The 21,612-nt window shown below is 42.2% G+C and overlaps 1 protein-coding gene across 1 annotated transcript in view; it reads left to right on the top strand.

Moving 5' to 3' along the window:
• Positions 1 to 21,612, top strand: part of aopep (aminopeptidase O (putative)) — a 75,019-nt gene that overhangs the window by 15,027 nt on the left and 38,380 nt on the right. The window contains exons 6-12 of the mRNA XM_008284052.1: positions 6,009 to 6,222; positions 7,027 to 7,133; positions 12,774 to 12,876; positions 13,089 to 13,196; positions 13,743 to 13,786; positions 16,547 to 16,607; positions 21,381 to 21,443. Of these exons, the coding sequence (XP_008282274.1) occupies positions 6,009 to 6,222; positions 7,027 to 7,133; positions 12,774 to 12,876; positions 13,089 to 13,196; positions 13,743 to 13,786; positions 16,547 to 16,607; positions 21,381 to 21,443 (700 nt within the window). The remainder of the gene's footprint in view (positions 1 to 6,008; positions 6,223 to 7,026; positions 7,134 to 12,773; positions 12,877 to 13,088; positions 13,197 to 13,742; positions 13,787 to 16,546; positions 16,608 to 21,380; positions 21,444 to 21,612) is intronic.

Genomic DNA, 21,612 nt, shown 5'->3' with positions numbered 1-21,612 from the left:
GACCCACGTGGCCCCATTGACCTGCTTAGAGCTCAGGATCTACATATGCACGAATGGGCTTTTAGTTTTAAGCGCTTGAAAATGAGTACCTAACCTTGAAACATGCCAATTATTTCTCATGTGCCGGCACTACAAAGCCTCATTTTCTCCAGACTTGAGGGGCAGAGTCGCCTCCTTGTTCCTGATGACCTCTGATATCTTTTCTGACATTTATTTTCAGGCTCTGATGCAATGAAGTGTATGTGGGTGGGGCGGCTCTCTGGGGGCCCCAGCCTGGCCCCCGTTCATGTGATCAGGCCCTACATGGAGTGGCATTTGGCCTGGCCCTGCGGGGCCCCGTCTGGGAGCAGAGAGCTGATCTGCAGCCAGCCTGGAATGCCAGACATTTGAAGTCAGACTTGTTAAAAAAGAACGAAGGGTGGTAGGAGTTTGGTCAAATAGGCCCCTGTGTCTAAAATAGCCCACAGACTCTGTCCGAGAGGGAGGGAAAGGAGACAAAGCTTCTTCCCGTAAGCTGACATTAGGAAAGGCCAGCCCTCCAACCTTTGCTGGAATAGAAAAGAAAAGACAAGTTGTGCTTTGTGTGTTTGTTGTCTTACACGTGTTTTCTGTCCATCCGGGCTGTCAGTGTGTCTTAAATTTTTTTGTTTGCGTGTTTCTGTAGGGCTATGCAGTTATGTGTGCGATGTGTGAAATTTCACCAGTGATGCTGTAACAGCGTCTGTGCAGCACTGGTTCAGCAGTTCAACAGTTATCACAACAGGGAGTTGACACTGCACTTGGGGAAAGAGCAAAACTAATCAGTCAGAGTGACAGATGACAGGACACTTTCTCTCAAGTGTCGTCTGGCTTTCTAGCTTTCTCGCCATAAATATCCATCTGATAATCTTTTCATTCACTTTCTTCATTCTCTGTCCTCTCTCTTCTCATATTTTTTGTTTGTTTGTACCACTGTTTACATGTATATGTCTGTATCCTTCACTCTTACGCATTTACACATACAGCATACAGCTCTCATCATCTTTTTTCCTCGTCCCTCTGTCTCGTGGGGCTGTTTTACTGGTATCCCAGCTATGGACTTGAGCTGGGCTGGGGATGTCAATTACAGGACTATGATAGGGCCCCTGCTGCATTATGCATGGAAGTGTCCCGCTGGGGAAAAAATGGCCTACAGCCAGAAACGATGGATGGAGGGATGGAGGGATGAATAATGGATGGAGAGATGGAGGAAGCGAAACACTATTGCAATCTGTGTCTCACCAAATTGAAGACTTGCCCTGGCTCACACCTCTGAAGCTCAGGGCCAAGTCACCCTTGGTGACTCAGAGTCGTGAGGTTGTTGTGCGAGGAAGCACAGGATGACTTTAATCAGTATTTCATTTTGTGCGTTAAAACCCAATGGGTCACCACCATCAGACGGGTCACGCAAGGTCTTCGTCTGTTATTCTTCATGCAGACAGCCACCCATCATAATCAGTTTTGCTTATTACCCTTTGGACATTAAGTCATAGCTCTGTTTGTCAGCCTTTACATATAAACGTTGTGGACTGCGTGAGTGTTTTTTGAGCGCGCCGTTTTTCTCTGACCCTTAAGACATACCACGTAAAACCAATCAGGAACACGGTATATAATTAAAAGCAGACACAAACATTTAGGTCTGGCTTCCAATTAAATGTCAGAAAGTGTAATTCCATTTCTTTAATGCTTTGTTCAGAACAACTTGAGTAAATGGAGAAGAGCAAGAAGCAGCGTTAATCTTTATTACACCCAAAGGGCAGCATGTTGTACAGCTGGCAGCCGGCTAAAAAACAAATAAGGATCACAGACCTCAATATCAGCCACAAGACAATTCCAACAAATATAAATTCATTTACATGCTTAAACGTGTCAGTGGCCAATTCAAACATTAGGTTGCATTAAGTAATAAACAAAAAATCATTAGTAATCTAAATAAGAGGATCCAGGCCAAATGTATGTTGTCACCTCCATAAATGTTTTTTTTTATTTACAGAAAACAATCATTGAGTAGACCTATTGTTATGGGTTCTCTTCCAGATTTACCATCTGGAAAAAGTCAATATCATAATTAAATGAGAACAATTGAAGATGGAGGGAAACTTCAGACTTCCAGTGGAGTCTACAATTTCATAATTTATTGCAATATTTAGTTGTAATGTCACGCACTGGAAATCCTCTTGTGTTCTTTGTGAAAAGCGTCTTAAAAACAACATCGTAACTCTGTTGTCCAGATGATGACATGCGAGGAATGTTGTTTTAGTTTTAACACAAAGTTAACAAAAGTCCTGTCACAATCAGCAGCTGAAGGACTGACAAAAGACAGCTAATAATGGATGAAGCAGAACAGGTTTGGTCGCAAGCACAAAATCAGAAAGTGTAGATTCTGGGAATGTTTTGATTGTGGGAAGGCAGCAAGTGTGTGATTCGACGCCGGTGGGGGGTGCAAGTTGTGTTTACACATTTGTTAGTATTACCACTTATCGCTTTGTGATTGATTGTAATTGTTGGTGTAATCAGCTGCTTTGGTTCGTAATTTGTTTTTGAGTCACATTTGCTAATTGGCAAAATGAAGAAGTCAGAAGCATGTTGTACATGTGCAATTAAGGCAGTATTCCCTTATAAACACCTTGTTTGAAAACAGCACTAAAGCTGTAAATTGCTGATGTGATACAAACATTTATCCACATAAAAAAAACAAACCCTTGACTTGGATATATAGTGGAGATGAAAGGTGTATGTACAGGTGCTACATATGCATGAATGTGTGTGAAAGTCTCCTCATGCGTGTACCCCTGACAGGTCCCTGATGTCAACTAATGTCAGTCAGTGTATCAGTGAACGTGAAAGATGCTGTTGTTATTCATCACCACCATGGTGGGATGACACTATTTGTCACTGTAGTGATGGATTCCGTCTCCCTCAGAGGAACATGTGCAAGCGCCGTCTCTGAAAGGCTGTCTTTGTGTTTCACACTCACTCACTCACACACACAGACAAGCACACAAACACGGTGCTGGAACTGACAACAAAGGCGTGCTTATCCAATTGTGGGGGAATAAGATTAGGCTACAAAGAAACTCATAAGGCTAATGTTAGCATCTCCTGCTCCAGTGAGAGCCTTTGTTTGTGTAATCAGGAAAAACATGGAATTAGATTTGAGATGCTGTCTCGGAAATGATGCCCATAAGACCCTATTGTATGATGTTGACATGTTCCGAAATAACAGAAGGCGATGGCCTGCCTTCTATCTGATCCAAGAATCCTCAGGGAAATAAAGAGTAGTTGTGTTGTTCAGTTATCCGATTTCGTTTTCCTCCAAAATAGACTGTCTGGCAGACCTGGCCTAACCTATGTCTTTACTCACTGTTTTCTTTTATAATTTACTTAGCTTGTCACCATAATTAAGTTATGGCAAGGAAAAAAATAACTCCTCTGTCGTCTGGTGTTTTAAGATGCTAATCTTTCCTTGATGAGCGCGGCTCATTTTACAGCCTACTGTAATTCATCAATAGCAGCAATATGTGGGCTTATGGTAGCTGTGGGAGTAAACTGTCAATCCAACAGGTGAAGTAATTGTAGCTGTTGTGTCTCAATAGTTGGAAGCAGAACCGCTATATATGACATTTTAGGGCCAAACACTATATATTGTAAGGCTTACTAGTCCCTCGTGATTACATATAGTTGAAATATAATGACAGTGCTTAAAAAAAAAGCTGATAAAAACAGGGATGAAGACATTTCTTCTGTAACGTAGAGGCATCTTTAACATATTTGTCACAGGAGAAGGGTGGTATGACCCTTTTCACTTTGGGGGCTACAGTTTGCCATAAATTCTCCCAACAATGTCAGGTCAATGGTGGCCGGGACACTTAAGATCTAGAGAGTGTGAAAGGAACTGTAGACAGTCTGGTGTTGTTATATGGGCCAGGAGAGAGAGGGGCCATTCATTCGCACCTCTGTGACCCCTCTCCCATTCTTCTGTTGAAGAATAGCCTGCCTCTCACGCACAGTCGGCCTTAAGCCCCTCAGGGCACCCAGAGCCTGTTACATAAGAAAGAAGTAAAGAATGCTCCAGAAAAGTCTTCAGCCATGACCTTGGCTTTGACAGAGCGATGCGATTGGTCCTGTTCTACCAGCGCTGTCTCATGGATAAGAATCACATATGTATTCCTGGGTGAAGCTGAGAGTCTGCAGCATGAATGCTTCAGACAGTTATTCTTGTAATTTTCACCAATTACATAGATTTTTGTTGAATCTACACCTACTATCAGGTGGATGGTCGTGAAATTAGGTGAAATATCTCAACAGCCACTGTATGGATTGATGCTAAATGTGTTGCAGGCATTCATGTTCCTCTTTAATGATTGGTATTATGTTGGTGATCCTTGAACGTCTCATCTAATGACATTTATTTAACCATCACAACAGCTGCACTTTGCATATTGTGCTGATCAACAAGTGTTAGCCTGATAACCTGGTAAACTAAGATGCTGTGATAGAGATGCTAAACATTAGACCTTCTTAATGTTAGCTTGTTAGCATTCAGTGCACAGAACTGCACAGCTTCACAGAGCTTTTAGCGTTGTATATTTTCATGCATATAGTTCTTGTGGGGCTGCAAGGTGGCGCAGTTGGTAGCACTGTTGCCTCGCAGCAAGAAGATCGCCGGTTTGCATCCCGGTGAGGACACCCGGGATCTTTCTGCGTGGAGTTTGCATGTTCTCCCCGTGCGGTGTGGGTTCTCTCCGGGTTCTCCAGCTTCCTCCCACAAAAGCATGTTGAGGTTAATTCGTGATTCTAAATTGTCTGTAGTTGTGAATGTGAGTGTGCTTGGTTGTCTGTCTCTAAGTGTAGCCCTGTGATAGACTGGTCATCTGGGACAGGCTCCAGCCCCCTGCGACCCTAGTGAGGATTAAGTGGTGTATAGATAATGGATGGATAGTTCTTGTTGAAAAAAATCTCAAAAAGACTACTACTTGAATCTCAAAAAATGCACAGTATTATGTAGTATATCGATAATTTGATGTTTGATGCTGAGTTTTATGATGGAAAATACTAAACTTTCTTAATTGAGAAAAAAGGGAAAGTTGACCATTAGATATCCAAAATGTACTTTCAGGGAAAAGATTATATAAATGCTGGAACAGAAAAGTGTTTAATATTTCAGTTTTAGTTGGCATGGAGCTTTGATTGAGTATTCTAATTGGCTAAAAAGCTTATTGAGGCTTTTGAGTTGTTGTTTTTAGCCCAAGCAGAAACAGCCTCTTATATCTGGCATCACTAAAAGGCTTTGTTTGTGTCTTTTATCATCTGAATGTTTTACATTACCATGCACGGCTGTCTTGAGTGCATAGAGGCAAACACAAGTGGCGAGATTTGCATACACTTCGGATGCACATTATCTAAGATTAAGTGTCAGTTTACTAAAGTCACCCTGCATGATGAATCTATAACAGTTGGGCAAAACCTTTTAAAATTGCAAATTAAATCCTCAATCTTTATTTTACCCATTGTTGGTCTAAAAGTTCAGTCCAGGGAACATGATGTTCTTGCTTAATGTTTGAACAGGGCATTTAGGTTTGGCACAACTGCTTGATGAGTAAGCTGCCCTTTGCTAATCGTAATGTGGAAGATGGATAAAAGGATGGGCCAGAACCGTCTTACTTGACGTGTTCAGGCTAAATTTTCTGTAATCATAGGTGTGGAGCATTATCTTAGTAACTTTTTCCTTTTTAAAACGAGACAGGCACAGTCTGTCTTAGTTTGTTAAGATTTCTGTTTAGCCACTGATTTTGGGTAAATCTCGTTGTCTCCACTTCCTGAACTTTCCTGATTGTAGCAACATTTTTATTCTCCCGGCTTCTAATCTTTATCCCCGTTTTATGCCGCAATCCCTCATTCATTTCTCACTCCTTTCCTCCCTTTTAGAATTTATTTCTGGCTTTATCCCTCTTGTTCATCCTTTATCTCATGTCATTTGTCTTCCGCAGCCCCCACATAATTTTCCTGTCCCAGAGTGTGTTGTGTGCTGGGAGTCCGGGTTCTGGAGACAAAAGCCTGTCGCTGTGTGGGTCCAGGATTTGCCATGAGATTGCCCACTCCTGGTTTGGTCTGGTTATCGGAGCCAGAGACTGGACTGAGGAATGGATCAGCGAGGGCTTTGCCACCTGCCTCGAGGACATTATCTGGGCCCGGGCACAACAAGTACGAAGCAGTTGCTGCATAATTGTAGTTTTCTTCATCACTGTTTCATGAAAGCAGCTTCATGACAGACTTTTATAGGTTGTCACGCAGGTAACTGAAATCTTTCAGATGGCGATATAAACATTCAGATACACTATTAACATATGGCCATCTTGAAGAAAATAGCTCTCAGAGAAGGCAACTTTCGCTCATTGGAGATGGAAAACACTCAACAATACCTAGAATTACCTCTGTATAAAATGATGTAGCACCTTCTTCCCATTGGTGTAAAGCAATGGATCACTTTTTTATTGGAAAGTGATTGTAAAAAGCAGATTAAAGAAAAAGTTTGACCTCTAGATGTCCTTCTGCAGTCTGAGCCCTGAGGTCTAATTAAAGATATCTGCAGACAAAACGAGAAAGGACAAAAGAGGTGGGTGGAGCGTCGGTACCAACACTTTGGTTGCAACACTAACTTCAGCTCTAATCCAGGGGTTGATGTACATACACACCTAATCCTCCTACTTGCATTCCCACACCATCTAGAATTACACAAGTGTTTTTCTTTTGTCTGTGCTGTTTAACGACGACACTTCCACAATACGAACTTGTCTCTGCAGAAACTAAGTTCACCAGACGCGTTGCCAAACGTTGCCAAAATCAATAAGCTATAGTGAAAGAGACAGTGGTGCCTTTGTCACAGTATCTTTGTGCTGCTGCTGATGAAATTTGTGCTATTATTTTTTTGTTTCTTCTATTTTTTAGTTCTATGTCTTGATGGAATATTTTACATTTTCTTTTCTATCTATATCTGTCTCCCTCCAGCTCTCATTACAAGAAACAACAAAACAGTTTGACCTGAAGGCACTTCTGAGGTGGAGACGACTTTCTGACGAGTTGCAAAACTCAAAAGAAGAACTTCAGGTCCTCAGGTGTGTGTCTCTCACTGGTTCGTTCAATTATCTTTCCACTGTTGGCCCTAAACAATATGGGGGAAAGTGGAACAGCACTGTTGCAAGTTTGTTTATAGCAGCTACTATACAGTTTAATTTAGTTGAGCCCAAACAGTTTGCTAAAGTGCAGCAGAGGAGGCAACGCCAGTCAGTGTAACTGTTCAATCATGCTACTCTGGTATCAGCGCTTAACACACTATTTTTAACATAATATTTTTAAAACAAACATCACATGTCTCATATTACATTCCATGTCTTAGTGGCATCAGCTTGCACATGCATTAGGAGTGGTGTCACTCAAGGTAAATGTGTCAGTGCTGAAGTGATTGTTCGGGATTTTATGTGAATAAACTCTTACTTTATCCTTATTTCTTTAATACAGTAATTCACAATTGTGACTATTTCTGAGTGCTTGATAAAGTTTTACATCACTAGCAATGCCAAACCAAAAACACACTTTAGCGTGCACAATAATGATCTATCAAGTTATGCAGTTAATAGCTTTTTCGGGAATCAGCATTGAACCACAAGACATTTTTATGCCTGTAAAGTAGCTGCGATTTACATTTTGCATAGCGCACATGTCAGGAAGAAGAATGTTTGAATGGGAGACAATTGCATGTAATAAAGCGGACGCGTTCTCCTTTTGTAGGTTAAACTTTGACCAGCTTTTTCTTAGTGTCTGCGCTTGCAGACGCACTCGTGAGTGTAAGGGAAATGCATTCCAGGGGTACAGGTGTGGCAGGTGTGGCAACAAAGTATATCCAGGTGTGCCGCACTGTCATGTCTTAGAAAAGTTCAGCACATGAGGACAGCCAGCACGCACAAACACACACACACACTCTTCATCTCGTCCTGACAATGTGGGACCCACACCCTGTTTGTTTTATCCAGGGTGGAAGCACAGTGTCATCAGGGGATTATAGGTGTAAACCCCAGCCAGGAGTTAACTCTTTAAATGGTGTGTGCACTCTACCTGTTTTTTTCATTATTTTTTTAAAATCAAAAAGCATCTTCACTGAAGATGACACTTGTAATGTAGTGTGCTATTGACATTTAGGCTTGTAGGAGGCTATACGGAGCATAACAGCAAATCAGTGTGTTATTGATTTCATGGCACCTCTGTTTGGCACTTACCTCTGTCTATGTCATTTCACAGATAACGTGCTGTCATCGCGCAATTGAAATGCTTATGAATTAACAGTGTTTTAGAATTCAAGTCAATTCAGTCCCTTCTGAAGGGTGCAAGCTGCAGTTAGTAACGCTTCATATAGATAATAGTGATTCTAGAGATTCTGTTGGTTTTAAAGACTGTTTTCATGAGTTTAAATGGTTCTCGTTCTTGACGTGTGATTGGGAACAGGCGACTCTCTCCGTACTGAAATGCTGATGTCATTCACATGATGACAGGCTTTACCATGTTAGGAGTCGTTACTGCGACAAAGGGTCCATCTTAAAATTAGAAGCTGTGTGAGAGTGAAAGGGTTAAATATGCACTTGAGAGCCGTGTCTGTCTCGCAGTCTATCAGGGTGTTCCCCTATGAGGCAGACACACGGGCGATTAGGAGGATCAGGATTAGGTTTCACTGCACCTGACGGGGTTAAATCAACAACATAAAACTAACATTGGAAAAGTGCACACTATACACGCTCTTACGCATACACAGACATGCCTGCCTGCATGCATGGATGCATATGTTTTGATTGATTATGTTACCTGCAAACACATTGTATTGAGAATACAATTGCTACAGTGGCAAAGAAAGAAAGACCATCTCTTAATCCTCATGTTTCTTAAAGCTAAAGTAAAACATGTTGAGGCAAAAACACATTTTAAATTAATGACTGAACACGTTGGTTCTGAATGTCAGGTCCCCAGTACTCCTGTTCACGTGTACATTTTTGCAGAGCTAATTATTGTTTATTGAATTTCAGTGGAGACTTGTCATGATTATAGTTTATCATCATGCTGTGTTATCATTTTTGCCAAAAAGATTTTGGGTGCCACTTTATCTTATGGGTCTGATTTCTGAATGGGTTTTCTAACAGCGTGCAAGAGGAAAGCGGCGTGCAATTTGGGTCTAATTATAGGGAAAATAGAGTCTGCGTTAATTTATTTGTAATTAATTGCCGTGTAACCTCGAGTCTTTTAGTGCACAGCAGGCCAAGCTGACCACGCACAAAAAGGTGACATGTGCCCACAGGCGAGAATCCAATCCAGCAGATGCGTTTGTGTAAAAATAAAGTTTCCAATAATAAATGAACAGTGCCTGAATGTTTACAAGGGGTGACACGGAGCTGCTCTTTTAAGGAAATTCCATTTCTACCTGTAATTACATTCAAATTGCAGTTAATTCTTTCCAGGAAACGTCCCATTCAGTTTACAAAAAAAAGAAAGAAGTGATAAATTAAAGTCCTATGAATATATGTTGTTGTGCAAATTAAAGCTGTGAAGCAAAATAGAACAGAAAAGAAGGGTTTTTTGTTTTAAGAACTGTCTTCTGATGCAGTGTGTGACAGTCAAGATTGACTTCATTTGAGCAGGCAAGGTCATTCTTTATCTTGGGAGCAGTATTTGTGACAAAAAGTCAAGTCTCTTGTGATGCTTAGATTGTACTCTGTAGTATTTGTATGAGTCTTCATTTAGTGTCATTATCATTATTGTCATTATCATTATTGTATTTGCCACTTAATGAAAGTTCAGCCTAATTTTTTGCTATGTTGTAATAAGTGTTGGTCTGTGGAAACCCCACATATAAGCAATAAGATATTATATTAATAAGATAAGATATTAATTTCAGCCGTATCATTTGGCCTCAAATGTTGCTTCAAATATACGGGGCATTGAAAGATGTAACTACGATCTTGGGTTACTCCAAAACAGGTGAGCAGGCCTTTTTGATTTAGACAAGGCTGCCTGTATGTCCAAGTCCTCATGTGGCTTCATTAGAATCACAACAGTGTTGAAACATAATATGAATGAAGACCTACTGTTTGTCACAGCGCACAGACAAAATGTTTGAGAGGGTTTTGGTGAAGAGGAAGGACAGGGAACGCGGTGGGATGTACGGGAGAGAGATACCCTCAACGTCCTCACCGGTTTACACACACATACATACACACAAAAGCTAAATGGCAGGTTGTTCTTTCGAAGTTCACTAGGTCACAATTGACACCCCATGATCCAGCAGGGGCCCCAGTGGCCAGTGTTTATCAGTCCATTTCAGATGAGTTATATTTAGGGCAGCCTGGGCCAGACGCCATTCTCCCTGCTGATTTACTGGGCTGCTGGGAGCGCTGCTCTACCTTATCCGGTTTCCACAGTCAACCCAGTGTAATTTGTCAGGATATGGCTCGCGGAGCTATAAACCTCTTGTGTGTGTGTGTGTGTGTGTGTGTGTACGTGTATGTGTGTGCGTTTGACATTAAGTTCTGTCAGTAATAGCTCCTGATTTCCTCTCTCCCTCTCTCTCTCTCTCGCTCTCTCTCAATCTCAGACACACCCAGGTGTATGCATGGCTACACACACACACACACACACACACAGGCAAACACCACCCACCCCCCATCTCCAACACACACATGGCCGACAAGTGAGATAAGAGCACCATTTATTCTGAAATACATTGAGCTATTGTGAGACATTCAAGGAAGCAAACAGCGATTCCTCTTAAAGCTTTAGTTAATCATCTCTGACAAAAGAGAGGCAGCAAAAAGCCGGGGTCTTACACATCCATACGTCCCCGCTCTGGACAGTGCGAAGGGTGGAGTCCCTTTGTGTAACACGGCAGTGATGGATCAACATTTTTCCTCTCTGTACTTTGCCGCCGGTGTTTCTGACGCACGAAATGGACACATTTTCTCTGGAAATACATGTTCTGTCATTGTTTTTTGTCTCTTGCCCCAGTCCCTTCTTCCTTTTCTGTATCTGACACACACACACACACAAACACACACATACACACACACACACACACACAATTTCCCGTGGATGGAGCACGCCCCGCTGTCTTATAAAGAGTCTATTTCATCTTATCACCAGAAACAGACAGACATGGGCACTAAGGGCAGGAATCTGGACAGAGAACATGTTAAAAAAAATAACCTCATGATGGAAAAAAAGGGAAAATCTTATGGTTATGATCTAAGGAGAACAATTACATTGTCAGATAAATGCTGTATTGCATGTTGCAGGTTTTCACCTGTAGCCCTGCTGTTTAACTAATTAGTGTTATTGTGGGTCCTTTTATCCGCTGGCAGGCTGCGACTATTGGCAGCTTTCGTTGTACAGACGCCGAGGATCATGAGTAAAATGTTCCGAAATTGATTTTCCTCAATCAGGTCATTGCCGATGTGATTTTTCTCGCGCGTTGCATTTACATGACATGCACACAAGTAGGAACACACCCTCCTGTATGCATGATGAAAGGTCTTGTAAGAATGTCCAGTTGAATTTAGAAATTCCAGGAAGCTGATGACTTCCTCTCTCAGTCCACTGAGCAAACCGAACATTCCTGTCTATCTCCTGTCCTCCATTTCTCCCACACTTCCTCCTCCTCCTCCTCTTTTTCTTGTCCTCAACCCTAATCTACTCCATCTACCCCCCTCTTCCCTGCTCCTCTGTTCACCGTGCCAGGACAAAGACTCAAATAGATCAAATATTTGGCCAACTTGTGGCTCACAGCTGAAGCATAAGTCAAAAATATTAAACATTGAGGTTTTACAGTATTTATGACTCTCTGTGAATAAGAATTTTAGATGCGTGCCTTTTTGGTCTTTCTGATTGTCCATAAATGTGTGTCCTGTCATGAAGCGGTGCTGTGGAAAAAGTGCTAGGCGGTGATGAAGGGTGTATTGATTGGTGGGCCAGGCGCCTGCCGTATCGACTTGGTAGGAGGGTGATCCTTCAAGGCCTTCCTATTGGCACACTGAGTTAATCTGCTCATCCTGATCAATACCAGCTAACTGAAACTATCATTGCACAGCATCCCACGTCAGGGATTTGTTTGTATGGCTTTTATTGGTTTTATGTGTGTTTGTTTGTGTGTATATGGAGGTTGAAGTGATGATTTGTATCCGCGTGACAGGGCGAGCGAAACCCAGAGCGTGGCTCTTTTGTGTCGGTAGTCAGGGGTGCTTTTTTGTGGAAGTGTTATATGTTCACCGCGTGAGTCATGGGCAGTAAAGTCAGCGCACAGCACTGTGAGGTCATATAAACACTATAGTATGCTGTTATAAATCTGCAGCTTGATTTCCAGCCTGCCTCGGGCAAAGTATGGCAACTTGGCAATGTGTTTGCCATTGAGAGACTGTCTGAGTGGCTGGATTTAGTGTTGCTGACACTGTACTCCTGCTCGCTTGAAATTGTGGTTTTCCTGCGAGTAAAATGTCTTAAGAGTGAGATAAAATAAAAATTCGGCGCTCAGGTTCTCCTGCAGCCCACTCTGTTTTTGCCTTTCGGTCTTTTTATGTGCCTGTTTGTTTTTCCCTGCACTTTCCTGTTTGCTCTCTGTGCGCTGAAAATCTCCCCCCCGTGTACCGCACGTCCATCTCGTTACCTGTTCGGTCTTTTCGCTTGTGATTTTGTTTCCCTGCCCTTTTTTTTTTGTCCTCCTGCAGACCAAACATGGAGAAGACCGGTCAGGTCAGCGACTCTGGCTCGTCCACAGTCAAACATGCCCTCAACCCTGAAAAAACCTTCATGCAAGTCCACTACCTCAAGGTAAGAGACTAAAAGCAGGAGGGGAAGTTGGAACATGATTGAAAAAAAAAACAAAATAAGGAAATCAAAGTGCTATAAAGTAATTCTATAATATCCTTTTAGCCGCTCCACTCTGTGCCAGTTGAGCGTGGAGCTGCACTTATAGATGGCCGCTGCTGCTGGAGAAGTTAATTGTCTGTGATGGATCATGTTTTTTGTTTGTCTTTGTCCAGGGCTACTTCCTCCTCAGGTTCTTGGCCAGTCGAGTGGGAGAGCAGCAATTCATTGACTTCTTTAGATTATTTGTGAAGGAATACCACGGGCAGCTAATTTTGTCTGAGGTGAGGCTGCGGTAAAGGAAACTTGTTTTTACTTGATTAACTTTGTGCCGAATCTCCACCTTGCCGTTGCGCCGTTAATAAAATCTTAGCTTGGGTTTGAACTGTTTTAATGCGGCCTGTCTCTGAGGCGCAATCTTATTTCCATAAATTAATTGAAGGCTGATCTCAGGTTGATTGCCACAGCGTTACAATGGCTGAAAATGTTCCAGCGGCATCTCAAATTGATGACTGTACATCAGCTCGGCCACATATGTTTATTCTGCCGGGGCCATTTGCTGAGCGATCACACCTGGCGGTCTGTATATGTGAGTGTGTGTGTGTGCGAGACATGTGATGTGTTCCACCTGGCTCCTGTTTCTTCAGTGGCAGATTGAGTCTTCCCTCTAAATTATGGATGTAACATAAACACTGTTTGACCTTGTACTTTCGACTTAAGATCAGATACGCCTTTCTCTTTCTTTTACTCTCTCTCCCCCTCCCACATGTACATGCCCTTAATGCTCCGGTTTCTGTGTCTTTTTGGGTTCTTTTCTTTTTTTTTAACAGGATTTCCTGCAAATGTTGCTGATTACCTTTCCCGACATGGAGAGGTACGTAAGTGGCTCTGAATAATGCTTACAGCGTAATTGATGAATAATGTAAAAATGCCTCGATGCATTAAAACCACTTTGGTTTGCGCTGAAGTTGTAGCAGCCTGACAAATGAGAGACGTCTTTACTGATCAATTTTTTTGTTTGTTTTAACGTAGGTCTTTAAAACTCCCTTTTCCTTAACAAGATTGGATTTGTTAATGTATTTATTGCTATATACATGAGCATGTGTTGATTTGGCCTCTGGCTTACTTGCTCCCGCTGTGGAAACAAGGCCAGCAAAAGCTCCCAACACCAATCCTGTTAAGTGAACAGTCTCATCCACTCTCGTATTAATTGAAGTGTAAAAGGATAACTGCTCCTCCTGCTCTCCTCCTCTCTAATTTTCGCTCTCCGTCTCTGCACTCGCTTAATCATTCAGTTCTCTATTTCTCCTGATTGCCTCATTAACCTCTTCTTTTGCCCGTCTCTCCCCGTCCCTCATCTTCTTTCCCTGTCTGTCTTTCACAGTCCATCTCCAAAAGCTTAAACCTTCTTATTTTTTTGCTCATCTCTTCCTCAGCACCCATTTATGCTTTAAATATTGTTGGTTTTTTTCCCCCCTGTTGTGTGGTGTGTGCTTCTAGACCAGCAGAGATTGATTGAATTAAACAGAGGGAGTTGGGCACGGTCAATATTTGGATCGGATGCCTCTTTCAGTAAACAGCTCACTGGAAGAGTAGGGTTTAGGATTAGAATAGACGCTCACCGCTGAGGGTCATGGCCGCTCTTTTCACGGTGCGGCTTCGTATATCATGCTTATTCCTCGGACTAAAGGCTCCAAACATAAAAACGATCATGCTATACTAAATTCTGAACACATATCTGAAAAGAAATTGCGTTTATTGATTTCTGTTAACAGGAATCCACTGTTTTCAACTGACAGTCACATCATGTCGAACAACCGGTAAAATGAAATAAAATTTCCATCCCGAGCGTGAAAAGACCGGTAGGTACATGTCTCATCTGCTCTCGTGAGACACAAAGCTTATTTCCCTCTAGTCCTATTATTAAACAGCACTTGATAAGTCATGCGGCGCATTAACTGCATTAACCTTTTGTTTACCACACAAGAGAAATATGCTGACATAGCCCCGTGTAATCCTACTTTATGGTGTCTCGCTGTTGGCGTGGCAGATGTTTAATCTTCATATACCATCTCTGTTTCAACTCTCCATGCCAAGCGTGGAAATTTCCTCGCGGTGAAGTCACCGACGACAGTTTTTTAATGCCCAGCTTCGGAGCAAATCGGTGCTTTATTGGGAGCATTACACCTTCTAGTATACCTGCGAGTGTAAAGAGGTTTTTATGTGCTTCAATTTACCAAAGGACCACTCTCTCTCCATCCAGAGTTGTCAGCAAATGTACTGTATGAGATGACGCAGTAGAACTCTGCCAGTGTGCAGAAGCAACGAGCGCAGCCTTGACCTTGGAACAAAATGCCAGTCTCTCTCTAAACCATTTTTAGCTACACTAGCAGTGGTGCGGGTCAATGCTGGTCAGTCTGTCTGTTGGTCCTTCAGCTTGTCGGTCCATAGACACACACACAGACACTCACAGCCCACACAGAAAGAGCTGGGAGAAAGTTAGCGAGCTAACATTAGCCGGAGTGTCCAGTGAGTGTACAGTTTAATTGACGCAGGCGGAGCGTGATGAGCTGGATCGAAGTTGTCTCTAAAGTGGCCACTGCAAAGAGCTTAAACCCTTCGTGGCCCAATTAGTGGTGAAGATCTGAGATTAGAAGATTTCTGGAATTTATTGAGAAGTACAGTCAATGACTATGGACTTATTTACATACTATAGCAATTAACAGTAAAGCTCTGTTGATGCCTTAATTTCTGAAATAGACACATTTTTGACATTTTTTAGCATTTCAGGTGTTTATTAATAAATGTCCTGCTTTGTCCTACTTGTCTATGAACAACACATGGTTCTCTTCATGATATTTTGTTATAGGTGCAATGATTAAGTCCAGCACAAAAAGAAAACAGATGCAAGAAGTGCATTCAGTCGAGTGGAGCAAGTTCCTTTAAGAATATTTTCAGCAAATGTTGGAAATCGCTAATTGAACTTCAGTTGGAAGAGCTTAACTTAGAGAGAATGGGTATACAAAAATGTAAATTAGAATGTTTCATTACAAAATAAACCCCTTTAATGGGCTGAATGTCCGTATACGCTAATAGCTTCCGAGTAGCCAAGTGTGGAATTTTTTTCTCTCCAAGCACAGGCGGGTAGGCTTGATAGGGAGGTGGAGGACGTATAGTGTAGTTAGTCATCGGCTCTTTGTGCAGTCTGTGTGTGTGTGCTCCATGTATAGAGTTTGCATATATACTGTGGACTGCTTGTGGAATGTTTGTTTGCATGCACATTTGTCTTCGTCCAAGTCTGCTCTTGTCACCGTGTGTGTTCTATGGGTTTTTGACAGCTTCATGTGCAAACCATCCACTCTGGCCCCTCTTCAGCCATCCACATGTACATGCACATATTTGCATGTGCATACATATAAAGCCAATTCATTGTCTGTGCATGCCTGTACGCTTGTCTTTGTATAGTAAAGTGGGTGTGCCCTGCTTTTTGTTTAAGGTGTTGGCCTAAACCTCAAGTCTGCCATGACCCTAACAATATTTTCCCAGAGCCATGTTTTCACAGGGTTTCTTGGGCAATAACAGTCATTGCTGTAATAATAGGAATAATGCTAACACTTGTGCCATTGTGTTCCAGAAAAGGCCTCACCCTCAGCGCTATTTATGCTGACTGGCTCGATCGACCGGGAATTCCAAAGGTATGAGGAGTGGGTATTTTTCAGTTTTTCTCTATTTTTAAAAAAAGAAAAAAATCTTTTAAACTCTTTCAAAATCTAGAATAATTTCCTGACAAAGACTAAAATAACAGTAGTATATACACAGCATATAATATATCAAATGTAATTACAGCATCAACATAAGGAAGTAATTAAGTACCACTGATTTGGGACGATTACATTGATTGATTAGACTCTAGCACTTGCAGGATATTTCTGAACTCGCCTTTTTGTCCACGTGTTCACGGGTAGTAGTGATCCCCTCTTACATTAATATCCAGATCAGCCTAATATACTGTAGCTGTCTCAAGGTTTTACTAAATTAGGTTCACTGTAAGTGATTGGACGTAGCAGCCACACGTCGAGAATACTTGAATGCTGTCGTCCTTAATACTGATAACAACGATGTGGTTTTGAGATTTCAATGTAGGTAAGATGTTGTGTTTGGGGCGCCGCTATAGCTCACCTGGTTGAGCTGGCGTCCCATGCACAGGGGCTCTAGTCCCCGACGCCGAGGTCATGAGTTCGAATCCCACTCATGGCCCTTTTTCCGCAGATCCTTCCCCCATTCTTCTCCCCCACTTTCCTGTCTCTCTCTCAACTGCACTCTCAAATAAAGGCAAAAAGGCCAAAAAAAACTTTAAAAAGATGTGTTTATATCCAATTGAGAGGCACACTGCAAGTAATTTGGTACTTGCCAAGATTTAAAATCTTATTTTGAGACACGATAGTTAATTTGGCTTGTTGGATTTTACAGTACAACCTTAAATTGAGCATTAAAAATCTTATTCCAAGATTTCTTATCAAGTAAAATTGCTGCATGGACAGATCATTTCACTAGTTGTAAGTCATTTTCTTCTCAAATTTAGTGTTGACATCTTATATTTGGGCTACCCTTTTTTTTGCAGTGCAGCAGTGTTGTTCCATCGACGGGAGCCTTTTGTGTTACCGAGAGGAGCGCTCTGACCGTACATGTCAGCGGCGGCATCGCATTTGTCTCAGCATTGAACAGCTGTAAATAGCTGCGTAATGACACTCTTATAATGAGAATTATGTCTCATAATAGAAGTAAATAGCTGTCCGTGTATAAATACTGCAGCTTAAATGGTGTGTGACTATTAGCCGGTAGGCATTTCAAAGCTGCTGCTTGATGACTGACTAACAGAACGTCCCGCTAACGGACAGAGTTCACGCGCTACTTTGTGAAGTGTTTGGATTTTCAAGGAGATTTCTCTAATGGAGGATGATCACTTGATATTTTCGTATTGAGCCAGTTCTTGACAGAGCTAATCATGCATTTGATGTTATCATTGTGTTTGTCGAATCGCTCACATCGTCTATGTTACCATCTCTGACAAGGTGAACGGTGCGCCTCTGCCCTCTAACCGAGCCAAAGACCCACGGTCATAGATACTAGGATTGCAAGGCTTTATACACGCTCGCACAATCAATCCACTTTAACAGCTTCTTCAATTCTTCCGTTTCCATGGTAACTGATCTTAATTATCACAGTGTGTGCGTGTGTGTGTGTGTGCATCTTTTCTCGTGTGTCTGCGCTTGTGTTGCTGTCTGGGAACCTTCACCTTCTAGATTATGTGATGATGTAACTGGAGCCTTTCAGGGGCCTCTCAGGGTGGGAAGGACAGTGTGGAGGGAGCGCTGGGCTGTTTCCTCACACCTGATTGGGTGACGGCTGAGTGTTCTTAGGGAGGCTTTTTTTTTTGTGCGTTTGATGTGCCAGTCACCCGCTAATAAGATCAGCCAGATCGATTGAAACCTTTCACAAAATGCAAGTGCTCGTGTGTGTGTTATGTACACTGGACACAAACACATTTTCGAAATCTCTCTCCTCCCTCTCTGCCACTCTCTCTCTGCCTCCCATCCATCGCTCTACAATGTGCCTGATTTGGAGAAAGGCAGGAAATGGTTTGGCCTAATAATAAACAATGACATTCACCAATCATGCAGTAAGAGATGTGGAATGAGAGGGCCAGCGCCGGCCTATTTTAGACCTCAGTTTAGATGAGTAAGCACTCCCCTCGCGATGATGGATCTCGGCCGAGGTGCTTTGTTTAAATAAAGGCTACCCTTGATTCACCGAGCTTTCAGCCCGGTACCTTCTCCTCCAAGTTTAACTATCACATAAATGTTTTATGTTTGTCTTTTTCTGCCTGAGTTATTAATAAAACCCCAATTATCACATAGGTGCTACTTGCCTTACCTCGTATATAAGCGTGCTCGCTGTTCTTCCAGGCAGAAATTGGATTTGGATTTTTTTTCTCCAATTAATAAGCCAGAGCATCGCTTTAAAAAAAAAAAAAAAAAAAAAAAGCTGAATTGGCTGATGTGACAAAAAAGAATGCCAATTCCTGGAGCTCAATCTTCCTCTGTTCAAATCTGGCTCTCACGCTTCAATACTTTTTGAATATGGCAACTCAGCTGTGTTTCCAGCATTAAAATTGAAACGCTTCAGAAATCGTGAGAGTTGTCGCTAAATTATTTGTCAAGTTTGTTGTCTCATTTGCTTATTATTCAAATCATCTACACTTGTTTGTACTAAGGTGGCATGAGACAAGCAGTTTCTTTTTTCTTTTCCTTGCATCTGTCACATTTTACTCACTGTGAGCTCATTTTTTTTTTTTCTGTGTGATATGAAGTGCTGAACTATGGAAACAGCTCAACCATGGCTAAAAGAAGAGAGAACGTAAAAAAGTCTTCCTTGCAGTTATAATACTGTAAGTCGTTAAAAGACAAAAAAAATTAAAGCTGAATTTCTGTGATTATTTCACAAAAATTGCAAAACTGAAATCTACACGTATGACAAACCGTAAAAAAGAAAGGCAGACTCCACAGGTTGTACATATAAATTTACTCTTTCCATTTTTAGTTTGTTTTCATACTTAGTCTTTTACTTGCTATGTACAGCCTGCACTTCAACGCAGTTCAGCTGAAAAGTCCCTGAATTTTTGAATGTTGCCTCCATGGAAATTTCTTTTCTTTCCTTTTTTTTTCTCTAACAGAATGCGGTTTGAGCCAATGGTTAATTTTGGGGGATTTTTTCCCCAAATAAAACATGTAAACTCAAGTGATTTTTATGAAATAGCTAGATTTTACGCTTAATTTTCCTGACAGGATCGTATGTTACGCGTGATTCATTTCTGGATTGTCAGAAAGTTGATTGCCTCTTGATTATTTCTGTTTTCACAGGGTGCGCCTCTGATTAAATGGTGTAATTTAGGCAACTTTTTAAAAAGATAACATGCCTTTTAAACCCACTGAGGGATAGAGGGTTAAACGCTGCTGATAGTGATAGTTATTAGTTGTTTGTTAGAGCTGAAAATGTGCCTGTGCTTGATAAATTAAGATGCTGTAAAAGCAGCATTTTGGTGTTTGCTATCAAAACTCTGGTGTTGTTTCTGTTTGGCAAAAGAGTTTCAGGGATTCAAACTTTTTTTTGTAACGATTTCCATTCATGCAGATGGTTTAAGTAAAATATTATTCAACACCAAACTGTGGAAAGATCTCAGGCACACATGAGGCAAAACTATATTTCTGCTGAGAATCCAGTAGTTCATTTAAGCTTAAGAGATAGAACTTCTGAACTTCTGTTTAATATTGATTCACTGGAGAGACACTACACAGACGAAGGAGAGTCGGAGGTAGACAAAGGCCTCGCTATTCAGAGAATAGTAGTGGAGATCTCGGCAGCGGGAGCTATGTGTGGTATCCTGTTACACAATGCCAATTTACTGCTTCAACACTCACTACATTCTATACTGCCCACTCCAACACCTCCCTCTCTCTCTGTACCTCTCTGTGTCTGCCTCTCTCTCTCTCTCTCCCCATCCTTGGCTTCTGCACACACACCTTGGCGCTATTTCTGCTGGAGTACTTTTGTATAATACACACGGAGAAGTACTCAGGCGTGCAGTTATAGTATTGAACTTTGTGTGTGGCTATGGTGATGCTAATATCTCGCGCGGGGGTCTCTGCGTGTGGATTTAGGCTGATTAGGAGGTGCATGTGATGTGTCACTGCTGCTGCTTCTTTTTTTTCTACGCGTGTGAGAGCAGTCTGACATTATAAACACCTTGCTTCCATGCACTCTTATTTGTCTCCTGTCTGTCTCCTTTCCTTCCCCCCCTCCACACCCGACAAACACACACTGCTTTGACAACACACACACACACATGCAGCCATCAGCGTCATTGCTCTGTTGTGTGATTCACATCACTTGAGCGGCGGCTCCGCTGAAAGCTTTAATAAGGTGAGAGTAAGAGCTGTGCCTACTAGCTGCTCTCTGCGTAGGTGTGTGTTTGCATGAATGACTCTACATATGTGTAATGGTGGAGGAGTGGATGTGTAGAGGACTGAGGTGACTGTCCGTCCTGTGTTTTTTTTCTTCTAAGTCAGGTGATTTTTTTCTTTCTTTCCGCCTCCTCCTCCTCCTCTTCCTCCTCCTCCTCCTCTTATTTTTCTCTCTTCTAAGTCCACTTTCCTCCTTTCTCTCATCCTCCGGAGTCAAGTCGCGAGTTTCCGTCAGAGGAACAAGTGATAGCGCTCCCACCTCCTCCTCCTCCTTCTCCTCCCTCTCCTCCCACCTCTCCTCTCTTTCTCTCTCTCTCTCTCTCCCTCCCCTTCCTGCTTTGCTTTGGCTCTCCCTCTCTCACACTCACTCTGCCTCTGCAAAGCATTCCACTCTGTCCTGATTACTTGCCCCCGGCTCACTGCTTTTCCTTCTCCTCTGTCGTTCAGTGGCTGTATGAAAGGAGCGCCGTGTGGTCACAGGCGAGGCTGGTGGAAGAAGTCAAAGCAGAGGTAGGCACTCTCTATCTCTCTCTCTCTCTTCCCCTCTCTCTCCTCCATTCTCTTTCCCTTTTCCCCCCGTCTCTTCTTCTTCTTCTTCTTCTCATCTTCAGGGAGTGGCAGACAGACTCAGGGGCAGCTCTGAGATTTGAAATATTGCACCTTAGACTGCTTGATCTGA

The sequence above is a fragment of the Stegastes partitus genome, unplaced genomic scaffold (assembly GCF_000690725.1).
Source record: "Stegastes partitus isolate 25-593 unplaced genomic scaffold, Stegastes_partitus-1.0.2 Scaffold341, whole genome shotgun sequence".
NCBI lineage: Eukaryota > Metazoa > Chordata > Actinopteri > Pomacentridae > Stegastes > Stegastes partitus.
The sequence above is the reverse complement of the archived record's forward strand: the minus strand, read 5'-3'. Positions and strand labels throughout refer to the sequence as shown.